The 13,339-nt window shown below is 38.8% G+C and overlaps 1 protein-coding gene across 1 annotated transcript in view; it reads right to left on the bottom strand.

The window, feature by feature from the left end:
• gbe1b (glucan (1,4-alpha-), branching enzyme 1b) overlaps positions 1–13,339 on the bottom strand; it is a 152,745-nt gene that overhangs the window by 53,832 nt on the left and 85,574 nt on the right. The window contains exons 11-12 of the mRNA XM_039821897.1: positions 10,908–11,018; positions 10,645–10,816 (exon numbers count right to left, since the gene is read on the bottom strand). Of these exons, the coding sequence (XP_039677831.1) occupies positions 10,645–10,816; positions 10,908–11,018 (283 nt within the window). The remainder of the gene's footprint in view (positions 1–10,644; positions 10,817–10,907; positions 11,019–13,339) is intronic.

Raw genomic sequence — 13,339 nt, 5'->3', positions numbered from 1 at the left:
TATATTAGATCACTGTTGACCCATGAAGTCGGTCTGTAAACTGGAATGGTTGTTTCCATAAAACACAGTTTTTAGTGATGTCTTCCCTTTCATCTCAGAAATTTACTTAGTGAGTGCAACATTATTATTACCGATAGCCAAAACTGCAAAACTAAAGACCAAAATTGTAAAAGACCAAAATTGTCCTTTAAGAGGAGTTTTTTGGCATGGCTCTGGGGAAGGCAGTGTTGGTGGGTCAATCCACCACTTTGGTCCAGACTGAATATCATATCTAAATAACTATTGGATGGATTGCCATTTCATTTCGTATAGCTATAGTGCCTAAAGGATGAATAACTGGTGATCCTCTGATTTTTCCCTACTGCCTCTAGCACATTGACATTTGTGGTTTTGAGTGAAATATCTCAACAACTATTAAGTGGATTACCATAAAATGTCGTACACATGTTCATTAATCTCTTTCAAGGATGAACTATTGTAATTCCTTACTATCAGGTTGTTCAAATAAGTCTCTGAAGACTCTCCAGCTGATCCCGAATGCTGCAGCACGTGTGCTGACAAGAACTAAGAAAAGAGATTATATTCCTCCTGTATTAGCTTTTCTGCATTAGTTTTCCGTAAAATCCAGGATTGAATTTAAAATCCTTCTCCTGACCTACAAAGCTCTTAATGGTCAGGCACCATCATATCTTAAAGAGTTCATAGTAACTTATTGTCCCACTAGAGCACTGTGCTCCCAGAATGCAGAGTTACTTGTAAAAAGTAGAACGGGAGCCAGAGCCTTCAGCTATCAGGCTCCTCTCTTGTGCAACCAGCTCCCAGTCTGGGTTCGGGGGGCAGACACCGTCACCACATTTAATAGTAAACTTAAAACTCTCCTCTTTGATAAAGCTTATAGTTAGGGAGTGAGAAGTTGCAGCGTTCGCCTAGACCGGCGAGGGAGGGTGTACAGCTGCAGACACGGCACCCCTTCTCTTCTCTGCTCCTCTTCATAGTCGTCAGATTCATCTACCAACCATTATAGCGCTGGCTAAGGTTTGCTTTGGACCAGCTCTTAATTATGCTGTTATAGTTTTAGACTGCCGGGGGACTTCCTTTGACACACTGAGCTCCTCTCTCCTCTCTCTTTCCATCTGTGTGCATCCATGTCCCAGAAATGCTTGTTACTAACTTAGCTCTGGGGAGCTTATTCCCCAGAGTCCTTATGTTTTTTCGGCCCGCAGTTATTTCTTGGATTAGGGTGGCACCTAAATCATGGTTGCAGCTGTCGCCGTGGTCCTGCTCTGCGCCCTGCTACATCCTGTTACGCTCTGCAGTGCCGTGCTACGTCCTGCTATGCCCTGCAGGGCTACGCCATGAACTACTACAACTACTATTTCTAGTCATAGATCAATCATCTTTATTGTAACTATAATTGCCACTGTTCATCACACCCCGAACCGGTACCGTCAGACACCAAGAGCCTGGGTATGTCCGAGGTTTCTCCCTAAAAGGAAGTTTTCCTCACCACTCGAGTTTTCTCCCTAAAAGGGAGTTTTTCCTCGCCACTGTCGCACTATAACACTAAATGCTTGCTCTTGGGGGAATTACTGAAATTGTTGGGTATTTGTAAATTATAGAGTGTGGTCTAGACCTACTCTATCTGTAAAGTGTCTTGAGATAACTCTTGTTATGATTTGATACTATAAATAAAACTGAATTGAAATTTGGTGATCCCCTGACTTTTGGCACCAATTTCCAATATTCTCAATTATGAAGGGCAGAAGTTGGAAGTTGCATGTCTTAAACAGAGAATACCAACTTCTGCCCTCCAATAGGTGATTTAGAGTACCTCTATTTAAAGGAATACGCCGACTTATTGGGACTTATCGATACATACCCTTCTCATCTCCATGCATGTTGTAACTGTGTCTGACGCCCCCCAGCGCTAGCTAAGCCTAGCACAGTTCCTGGAGGTAACTGGTTCCAACTAGCCTACTGCTCCCAATAAGTGACAAAATAACGCCAACATGTTCCTGTTTACATGTTGTGATTTGTAGAGTCACAGGGTGTACAAATAACAAGGTCACATGAGACACAGCCGTCTTCTAGCCGTATACAAACTGGGAACTATATTCTCAGAAAGGCGAAGCACTGCTACTTCTGCTACTTGGGCGGAGTGATTTGCTAGCAGCACCTGAAGCCCTGTGGTGAGTAGCAGAGAGTTCGCCTGGAGTTCGCTCAGAGTTGGAGTAATAGAGTCAACAATTACTAGATAGTAAAAGCATAGTGACCTTGTTATTTGTACACCCTGTGACTATACAAATCACAATATGTAAATAGGAACATGTTGGCGTTATTTTGTCACTTATTGGGAGCAGGCTAGGTTAGTTGGAACCGGTTACCTCCAGGATCTGTGCTAGGCTTAAGCGACTGGAGCGTCAGACAGAGCGCCACACACGCGAGACAAGAAGAAGGTATGTATGGACTTGTCTAACTCTGGGGGATACGGTGAATAAGCTAAAGTCCCAATAAGTCGGCGTGTTCCTTTAAATGCAACAGGCTGAAGAGTTCTTTTACACATCATTCTATCCTGTAGCTAAACCAAAATCAGTGTGCTGCTAACTAGGGGTTTCACTGAATAGTTGACTATTTAAAGTCACAAAGAGACATTGCGCACAACAGCCACCAGACTCCTACGCTAACCAGGAGTGCATGATGAGGAAAATAAATGACTGTAGCGACAGCAAGTAACTGTCAGTTTATCAAGAACACACAGATGTGGATATTTTCTATTTTTGTGCTTTCATTATGGCGTTTCATTGTTGAGGCTAAGTTTTGAATTTCAATTTGCACTGTTTATAGCCTATTTTTTGTTACACTTGCCATCTGAGGAAAATGTGATAATAATCTGTGTCCATATGAAAGCTCATTCTGCTGTGTGTCAGCCAATATTGATGTTTTTCAATAAACGAAGAAACTATTTTGGCGAGATTCCTATATATATATATATAAATAAACACACACACAGTATCTCACAAAAGTGAGTACACCCCTCACATTTTAGTAAATATTTCATTATATCTTTTAATGGGACAACACTGAAGAAATTACACTTTGCTTCAATGTAAAGTATTAAGTGTACAGCTTGTATAACAGTGTAAATGTGCTGTCCCCTCAAAATAACTCAACACACAGCCATTCATTATTAATTAATTAATTAATTAATTATTAATTAATGGTTATTTGAATTACAAAGGCCAAGGGAACTTTATCAGGATGCATAGTATCCTGGATCCATGAAATAACTGGCCTTTAAAAATAAAAATCTGCCTGCCTCTATGGGAATTTAACATAGGGGTGTACTCACTTTGTTGCCAGCGGTTTAGACATTAATGGCTGTGTGTTGAGTTATTTTGGGGGGGACTGCACATTTACACTGTTATACAAGCTGTACACTAATACCATTCATAGCAAAGTGTAATTTCTTCAGTGTCGTCCCATTAAAAGATATCATAAAATATTTACTAAATGTATGGTGAGAGTGTACTCGCTTTTGTGAGCTACTGTATATATATATATATATATATATATATATATATATATATATATATATATATATGCGAATGTTCGACTATTTGTCAACTTTTGTGGAGTAGTTGATGACTACTACACTAATAATTATGTATAATTGTCATGACTGTGATTTTTTTTTTAATGTGTTTTGTAAGTCTATGAAAAGTATTTAGTGTCTAACTGCATGTTCAACCTGTGCGCACATGTTTTCAATGGTAAAATGATAATGATAAAATGACCTTTAATGTAAACTGACAATAAAGTTGTACTTTATCTTACAGCAAGTATTGTGTCCAATACTTTGGTTTATAACTAAATATCTGCAAAACTAACGGCATTCCCTTTGTGTTTAGTGCTAATTAGCAAAGTTAGCATGCTAACACAGTAAACTAAGATGTTGAACATGGTAAACATTACACCTGCTTCATATCAGCATTTTAGCATTGTCATTGTTAGCATTTAGCTCAAAGCACCACTGTCCCTATACAGCCTAATTGAGGCACTAGTATCACTGTAGACTGTAGAAAAAAATAAAAAATAACTCATGGTTTTCTGAAAGCAGTATTTAATAATATATGAAAAAAAATAACAAGTCTGGTTTTAAAATTGCACGTTCACCTGTTGGACACTGTTCAGAAGATGTCGCCACATCCCCAGATGACAGCAATTAAAGTGTGTAGTTAAATGTGCCATCATAACCAATGAATGATGGGTAAAAAAGGGAAAAGGTGATTTTATTTAGTTTAAGAAGTTGTGCTAAGATTTTGCACCCATGCTAAAGGGTGACAAAACAACTTAAAGTTTCTTGGATAATGTTGATGCTTAACTGTATGGTGGTTCCAGTAATGATATGATTAATAGGGGGCAACCATGTTTACACAAGGTTATGTCAGACAGCTTTTTAGCTGGCACATCCCATTACTCCTCTACACAGCCTTGCATCTGATAAGGGCCTGACAGTGACACAGTCCCCTCAGTAATTAGCAGCACAAGAAGGAGCCAAGGATCAATGTGTTTTCCATTGGAGGGATTCTAGCAAAGGAAGATCAATGAGGGAATCAGAGGAGATGGGAAGGCAAGAGTCACAGGTTTCACATGCAGTGCAAGAAAAAAAAGAAAAAAAACGCTGCCAACAGGATGCAAAGATTATTTGCACTTACTAGATTGATTTCTCGTTACTGTGTTAATGTACACTCCCACTCCCAGTTTGCACATTAAATAAGCATTACTGGTCCAACAGCAGGGATGGGAATGCCGTGTTCATCCAAAACCACAAGCCTGAAAGCACAGTTAGCTGAGTTAGCTCTCAGTGCAATTATCTATTTGAAATGTATGAGGAAGACGCGCTGGTTTTCAATGCACCGACCAAGGCTGCAGTATAATGGTTGTATTGTAGCACTCAATGAATACGAAGTGTGGGGAGAAGTTTTTAGCTCAATAATTTAGGCTGCAAATCTGCAAGGTTACCTTAAGTCTCTCTGAGCCCTGAAAGTCAGGAAGTGCAAGCGCTTCCATTCTGCCCCTGCTGATGTAATGATAAAACCAGTGAGGTGTTTCATTACTCCCACGCCACTCGGCGCTTTAATGTCATTGACACTCCAACATCCTTTACAGTATCCATCTCTCAGCATCCCAAATACATATGCTCCCTGGGTCCTCTTGCTGTGTGCTGTTTGCTATTGGTTATGGGTAAATAAATGTTTTTTTCTAGGCTAGGCACATCAAATTGATTTGCTTGCTCAAACAATTTGCTCTTGCTTAGCGCTGACTAAATGACTCTGTCGTCATTGATCCATCGACACGGCATGTCATCTCAGATCTACTTGATTCCCCCAATGCTCGCCCCATGGCCTGAACTTTGGAAAGTGGTCAGGGATGAACTTCAGGGTGTTGTCTCTTTGTAGATTTTGAAAAGTCCCCTGATTTAACTTTCATCCATTATTACCGTTATCAAAAGTTGATAGCACCATCCTTTAAGCCAGACACAGTTGTCAAAAGAGAACAATATTCCTTTTTCTGCCTTCCTAATACTCCACACCATATCTCTGCTCTTCAAATCACTGAGCATTACTTTGAAATAAATTAATGTTGGATTGCAAGTTTGCCTTATTTGTCTAAGTAATTCTGCCAACTTTAAGGGAATGGAGCCCAATTAGGCATAATTGTTAAGTAATCAATTTAATAAGGAGGAATTAATCTCACTTTATTTGGGTACTTTTCATGCTCTCTAGAACAGCTCTGTTAATCCTACAGAAGAGTTTCTCCTTCTATGATACAACACCTACAAACAAAAACGGACAAATTAACTGATGCATGAAAAGTTCTTACGAAAGTAAAAATGGAAATGTCATAACTGTCTGAATTACATAACTATTCATGATAAAGAGCCTTCAATAAAGATTCAAATCTCAGTCTTTCATTTTAGCAGCTCTAATTTTGATTTACTCTCCTGGATAATACACAGAAAAGACTGATACGGAATATGTAAACGAGGCAAATGGGAAGCATGAACACACATGTGTAGATAGTACATAAATAAATATCAGTTTCAGTAAATATCATACATATAGTACATATTACTACTTAGACCAGTGGTTACAAAACCTTTTCATGTCTAGGATCCCTAAACTGACACAAATTAGAACACAGACCCCCATTTAAAAAGATGTTGTCCTAGGGACCCCCATCTGCAAGGATTTTTGCTTTTAGATGTTTTATTACAGAAAGAGTATGGAACCCGTTACCAAAATAGTCATACATTCTGTCATTGTGTCACTTAGGGATGGAATTATAGTGAAAATAAATGATTCCATTTTTTGCTGAGGACCCACTGGAACTCCTTCAAGGACCCCTGGGGGTTCCCGGACCCCACATTTTTACCAGTAGAAACCTTAGAGAATATAAACTATCTGTTTCTGAAAGAAATGCTCCTATACTCAACATAAAGTGACTAAACTTGACTTGGCTTTTAAATGGCTTTATAAATATAGTGATAGTTCTTATATTGACTTGCATGTCCCTTTTCATGCTCTTTTATTATTGCCTTATTTAGCCAGATTGAAGCATTTTCATCTGCAATGCATCGACTACTTTAGCCCCCTTTTTAATGGGGTGCTGTCTTAATCAGTCTTCAACCAAAACAAAGAGACTCATAAAAAAATTTCCCTTTTACTGCTGCAGTTATTGATTGAATTCATTGTCAAATTGACATTTTAAGTACTGTTTTTCACTCACTATGTCATCTCTTGGTGATTCTGATGCTGCATTGATTGGCTGAGAGTAAATGTGGCACCAAAAGTCCATGAGAGACAAAGCACCAACGAGTACAGCAGAGTGTGCCTTTAGCCAGAGAATCATATATAAATTACTATCAACTGTGCTTTAGCTGCCCACATGGGGTCAGTTCTGTGACATCCTTTTCATTATGAGCTGCTCTGTTATGGTTGTCCACCAGGAACAGCTGCTTTGATTGTGCCCCACACACACACACACACACACACACACACACACACACACACACACACACACACACACACACACACACACACACACACACACACACACACACACACACACACACACACACACACACACACACACACACAGTGAATACCAGCGGTGGAAGAAGTATTCAGATCCTTTACTTAACTAAGAATACTAATACCACACTGTGAAAATACTCTTACAAGTAAAAGTCCTGCACTGAAAATGTTACTTAAGTAAAAGTATGCAAGTATTATCATGAAAATGTACTTAAAGTATTAAAAGTAAAAGCACTCAATGCAGAAAAATCCTCACATTTTAGAAACTGGAAAGGATCCAAACAGTTCTGTCAATCAACTAAGCGTTTAATCGGCTAACCAGCTCGGCTGTTCTGTATTGCAGGCCTGTATACTATTGGGTAGTTTAATTTACATTAAAATGTGTTTTGTGTGCAAAAATCTTCATTTGTAAAATAACTAGTAACTAAAGCTGTCAGATGAATGTAGTGCAGTAAAAAGTACAATATTTCTCTCTGAAATGTAGCGGAGTAGAAGTAGAAAGTGGCATGAAAAGAAAAGACTCAAGTAAAGTACAAGTACCTCAACATTTGTCCTTAAGTACAGTTACTTGAGTAATTGTACATTACATTACATTACATTGTACATTACATTCCACAACTGGTGAATACTAATGCATGAGTGATAATGATTCCAAAGAGGCAGCACAAGCATTATAGAAATACTTAGATTTTGTTTCCTTCTTAATGTTAAAAAGTTATATGTATGTATACATACATATAACTTTTGTGTATGTACAGTATGTATGTATAGTATGTATAGTATGCATGTATGTATGTACAGTATGTATGTATAGTATGTATGTATGTATGTATGTATGTACAGTAGAGTTGGGCGATAGAGAAAATCAAATATCACGATATTTTTCACCAAATACCTCGATATCGATACCGCAACAATATTGTAGTGTTGACAATTGGTGCTTTCACAAAATATTTACACAATGAGATTTTTGATAAATAATTACCAGTAATGTGGATATAATGACTAAGTGGGTAAAGGCAAATTAAAGAACAGTTACAACAGTCTGATAAGTTCAGAAAATGACATCACTTTACTGTAATGCAGCCTTTAAAACCAGGAAAAGACAACACTTACTACGATATCCAAAATCTAAGACGATATTTAGTCTCATATCGCGATATCGATATATTGCCCAGCTCTAATGCACAGTATGTATGTATTGTATGTATGTATGCATGTACATACATGCATGCATGTATGTACAGTATGTATGTAGGTATGTGTTATTTGTTTCTGTATTTATTGTTTTATGTATGCACCATCAACCAAAGCAAATTCCTGTTTAAGTGCTACATACCTGGCAATAAATATATTTCTGATTCAGATTGTGATTGTTTGGACTCAGAGCCTGACTGGATCACCCAGTCACCAGGTGGAGCTAAAATGCTGCACATCACAAGTGTAGGCGGTATTTACATTAAACCAGAGAGTGGCTCATCCAAGGAAGTACATTCCCTTCAACCAAGGTCATCTTCCGAGAGCATTAATTATCACTTTATTATCTTTAGCAGCAGGCCTCCATAAAGCATGCCGGCGCTCAGATGATGTGTTGAAAATGTGAAGCGTCTCAACAGTGACTGAGAAGTGGAATCAATTTAAAAAAAATAAAAATAAGGGAACCTATCAGATCGTAGACAGCTTGTGTCCTGTCTTTCACCATCAGCTCTGGAAAGTAAGTATTAATGTCAACGCCACTTCAAAAAGGTTCCTTTGTTTATAGTCAGCCTTGACTCGTTGGTCGCGAGCTGCTTCAGAGATATATATCCATGAAAGAAATACAACAAATCTAATAACTGAGCACTTTACCCAATGGAAAATAAATGACCAGGGCTACTTCGAGCTATTTTAAGACGTCATGAATTAGGATATCTTAATTATTGCAAAGGTAAAACCTGATTAGTCTTCTAAAGCTAAAAGATAACAGACACTATGACATAATGTTATGTAGAAATGAATAAAATAAAATGACACTATAGCATAAAAAATAACACCCCTAACAGTAGTGCAAATGAACACAGTATAGCTCATCAATTAAAAATGTAAAGTAAAGGTTTCTGCTTGTTGCCCATAGAGGACTTGAATCAACAGGAGACAAATTGTGCATTCACAGTACAGTGTATATCTGTTCAGTGAACACCTACAGTACATGTACGGTACGGTGTATATCTGTTCAGTGAACACCTAGGGTATGTTGCGCCTGCCTGAGGGGAGAAGTTCAAATTCAGGAAGAATACATTACATGAAAGGGATTTGAAATGATTCAACCTCGACTCCTTTAACAAAAAAAATGTACCAAAAGGAAGGACTCCAGTCTGTGGAACAAAAAATAACACATCAGATCTGCCCCCTCTACTGAGAGGTTTAAGGGCCTTTTTATCCACACCTGAAACTCCAAGCCTGAACCTGAAAAGTCCGAAAGTACGGACCAAACGAGGTAGGTGTGAAAGCACCCTAAAGCACAGCTCAACTTTTTGGCTTTTAAAGGTAATTAAACTGCCACTACCAATTGGCCTTATATAATGATTTTTTTTATTAGTTTATTGATCTTAATCTGGATTTCTGCCTGGTTTCTGCCATGTCACCTATATGTATATGTCATAAATAGTGTATGCCGTTGACCTGTTTTTCTGCCTATGGTTGAAAAGCACTTTGGTCAGCTCACATTTAAAAAAATATTTTGACGTGACTTTATGCTACACAATCATGACCTTGATTTCACCTTAACTGTTCAATGTCACGTACATTGATGTATTAATATGACCTGATCATATTTTATTAAATATATAAAATGGTATTTGACATGACATGACAACACAACGTGATGCAATTTGATATGTTGTGTGATATGTGATATGTAAACACTATGTGAGAGTACATGTACATTGTAACCTGAATGTGCTCATTTTACGTCTGAATTTTGAATTGTAATGTGTGTAAACGTAATGGATCCATTCTAAAATACAAGATATATATAATTGCAGTATATTAGGGCTCAGATAAAAAAAAAATCTTAAAGCCAAAAGGTGATGTTGTGTTTTGTCTGACCAATGGTTTTTAAAAAAACATATTACATTTTCAATGTTATACAGTAGAGAAAGAAAGCAAATCCTCACACTCGAGAGAAACAAGGTAAAGTTTAGCATTTTTGCTTGCCAGGTGATTTAAATTAGTAATGGATTATCGTAATGGTTGTACATGCTGCCTTTTTTTAAAGTAATTTCACTGCACTGTGACTTTTATTCTTGTATTTCATACCGGTCGTATTTTATTTGAGCGGTTTTTATATTCTCTTTAAATAGTTTTTAACCGCTCTTTAATGTTTTGAATTGCCTTTGTTGCTGAAATATCCTATACAAATAAAGACGGTTTCAATTTGACGCCATCAAAAATCGACCTGCACATAACAAGGGGTAATACAATATTTTTTAATATCTATTCAAGTATACAGTATCATTTCTATGTACCTGCAGGGTTAGGTTCTCTGTGTGTTACCAGGACCACTCACCTATGAAGTTGAGGTAGCCTTCTCCACCCAGACCATGAGTGAGGAGGCGGATCATCTTATGCAGCTGTATGCCGCGGTCGATGACGGGTGTCATGGCAATCAGGGAGCTCATGTTGGTGTACATCTCCTTGTCCATCAACCAGAAGGCCAGACTCTTATCCCCAACCAGAGCCTGGAGAGGTGGATTATGTTTTATGACCCACAGCAAGATAATCCACACTCTATTGACACTATAAAGTGGGATCTGGGAGAAATTTGCTTACCTGATCATGACTTTCTGCATAGGCTATGCATTTCTCGCCATAGCGCCTGTTGGTCAGTGTGTGGACGATATTGCCCATGTCCCAGTCCTCATCCTTTAACTCCTTCAGGATCTACACAGTGTCAGAGTTGGGTTATTGGAAAAAGGGTTTGATAGATGTGTAGCTGAGAGATCCATTCGGGCTCTGACTGATGTCTAAAGCTCAGTATTTCAGTTCTGGCACTCTTTCTTAAGTTTTTTTTTCTGGGTTACACTTCTCTCTCAGATCAATCTCTGTTTTGACATCTCTATATCCGCACTGTGAGTTATGTCTACCTTTAAATGGTGAAAATGGAGTTTTTAATAACTTCACTACAGCCCATGGGTAGTAAGGCATCAGCTCTCCCCACCTGAGATGGACAAGGTCAGAGCCTCTCATCCAAACGGAGGGATTCGACAATAAATCCCACCATGGAATCAATGACCTGCCAATGGCCTGCCTACATGCACACTTCCTGCCGAAAGGAGTCATTTTCAGAGGTCAGAGGGAAATGGGGGGGGGGGGGCACCAAAACATGCATCACGAGCACATGTGCCCACACAGTGCTGCTATACAGATAAACAAGAGCACAGGGCAGAGTCAAGATAACCACGTAGACTGCAGTGGTGCTGGGCACAGAGATGATTTAATAAACAAGAGAGATGTTAGAAAGCCACAGTATCAATAGCATTCTTAAATAAAAAAAAGAGAGTTTTTGCCCTCCAAGAACCCTTGGTAATAGACATGCAGCCTGTCTGATTGGTGGGGGAGTTGCAGAGTCCATCTCAGTGACAGGTTGAAGTCTGCTCGGTGGAATTTGCTGTGACAGCTGATTGACATGTCAGGAAACCTTTATATTACTCTACAGAGCCATAATCCTCTGAGTAAAGAGAGTAAATTGTGTCGATCAATATGTCTGAGATGAACTGGCTGGTCCACCTAAATAGAGGCTGTGCCGCTCTATATATCACCATCTGTTCACATTCACTCTTCTTCACCTTAGCCTTGTGTGGCCATATTAGGCATTGCCAATGCCGCCAGAAAACCTCAGCCGGGCGTCCCTCGTCTACATGTTCTAGAGATTCTCAGACCTCTGAACTCCCTCTGAGCTCAGTGCGCTGCCTCAGATCCTCGAGCCAAGCCTTTGCTGGCTATTCTTTGGTTTAAATTCAACATCAAAAGTGATGCTGAGGACCTTATACCTTGGATCAAATGTCAGCATAATTTCTTGAGTTAACAAGCAGGCTTTGACATAGACTGCCTTTAACCATCCCAGCCAGGTTTAATCTAATGTCCGCCTGTTTTTGTTCCATGTAACTGGAGTTTTGCACCATGTTACATTGCGTAAAATAACATGATTATTTAGTTTCGTGAACCTTGGGTTTTTGATTGATTCACTTTTTGTTGTCGTTTCTTACCATATTAATTCATGAACATTTAATCTTACAGAGAAATGTGAGATGACTGAAGCCAAGTGTTCAGGCACATTAAGACATATAATAAACTAAATGGATATGTAAGGGATGAAAGGAGCAAAGGGGGCTTATACAAAGTCTTCCCCAGGATATCAAAAGGTAAAAATGCATGTACTAATAAACTAAGAAAGGAATGACATTTTATTTATTTTTTTTAAAGTAAGCATTTCATTTGGCTTGAGGAGTTAAAAAAAAAAAAGAATCTTGAAGATGTGTAACAAAACAGATGCTTTTGCAGTTCAAGCTCTATATTTAATGTTCCTGTATATTGGTAATGAGAAATACAGTAGGACATAAAGGACAATGAAAGTATGTGCATACTGTAGTGAGTGAAGATGGGAAAATTGATTGGGAAAAAAAAAACAGGGAGATTATCAGGTACATATGGAAACATAACCACAAGAGTGAAAACTATCAACACTATGAATAGTTAGAGGTCCCATATGATCATTTTCAGGTTCATACTTGTAGTTTGGGTTTCTACTAGAACATGGTAACATATGCTTTAATGTTTAAAAAAACCATTCTTTTTCTCATATTATTTGTCTCAGTATACCTGTCCTTCCCCCTCGGTCTGAAACGCTCCGTTTTAGCGCCTGCCTCTTTAAGCCCCCATCCAGAAAAAGCCCAGTCTGCTCTGATTGGTCAGTGTTTCTGGGTCTTCAGCATCTGTGCTCTTGGTGTCACTGCACTGTCAGCAGCCGGGGAATGACTGTACCGTCGCTGTAGCAGCACTTTCTATCTATATGGTTTAGTTGGGCGGCTACGGCTCAGGTGGTAGAGCGGTCGTCTACCAATCTGAAGGCCGGTGGTTAGATCCCTGGCCCCTGCAGTCCCATGTCAAAGTGTCCTTGGGCAAGACACCCCCAAATTGCTCCCGATGTTGCGCCATCGCTGTGTGAATGTTAATTGAAACTAAGTATAATGTGTGTAATGTAA

Source organism: Perca fluviatilis, chromosome 2 (assembly GCF_010015445.1).
Source record: "Perca fluviatilis chromosome 2, GENO_Pfluv_1.0, whole genome shotgun sequence".
NCBI lineage: Eukaryota > Metazoa > Chordata > Actinopteri > Perciformes > Percidae > Perca > Perca fluviatilis.
This window is presented reverse-complemented; position numbering and strand designations above follow the sequence as displayed.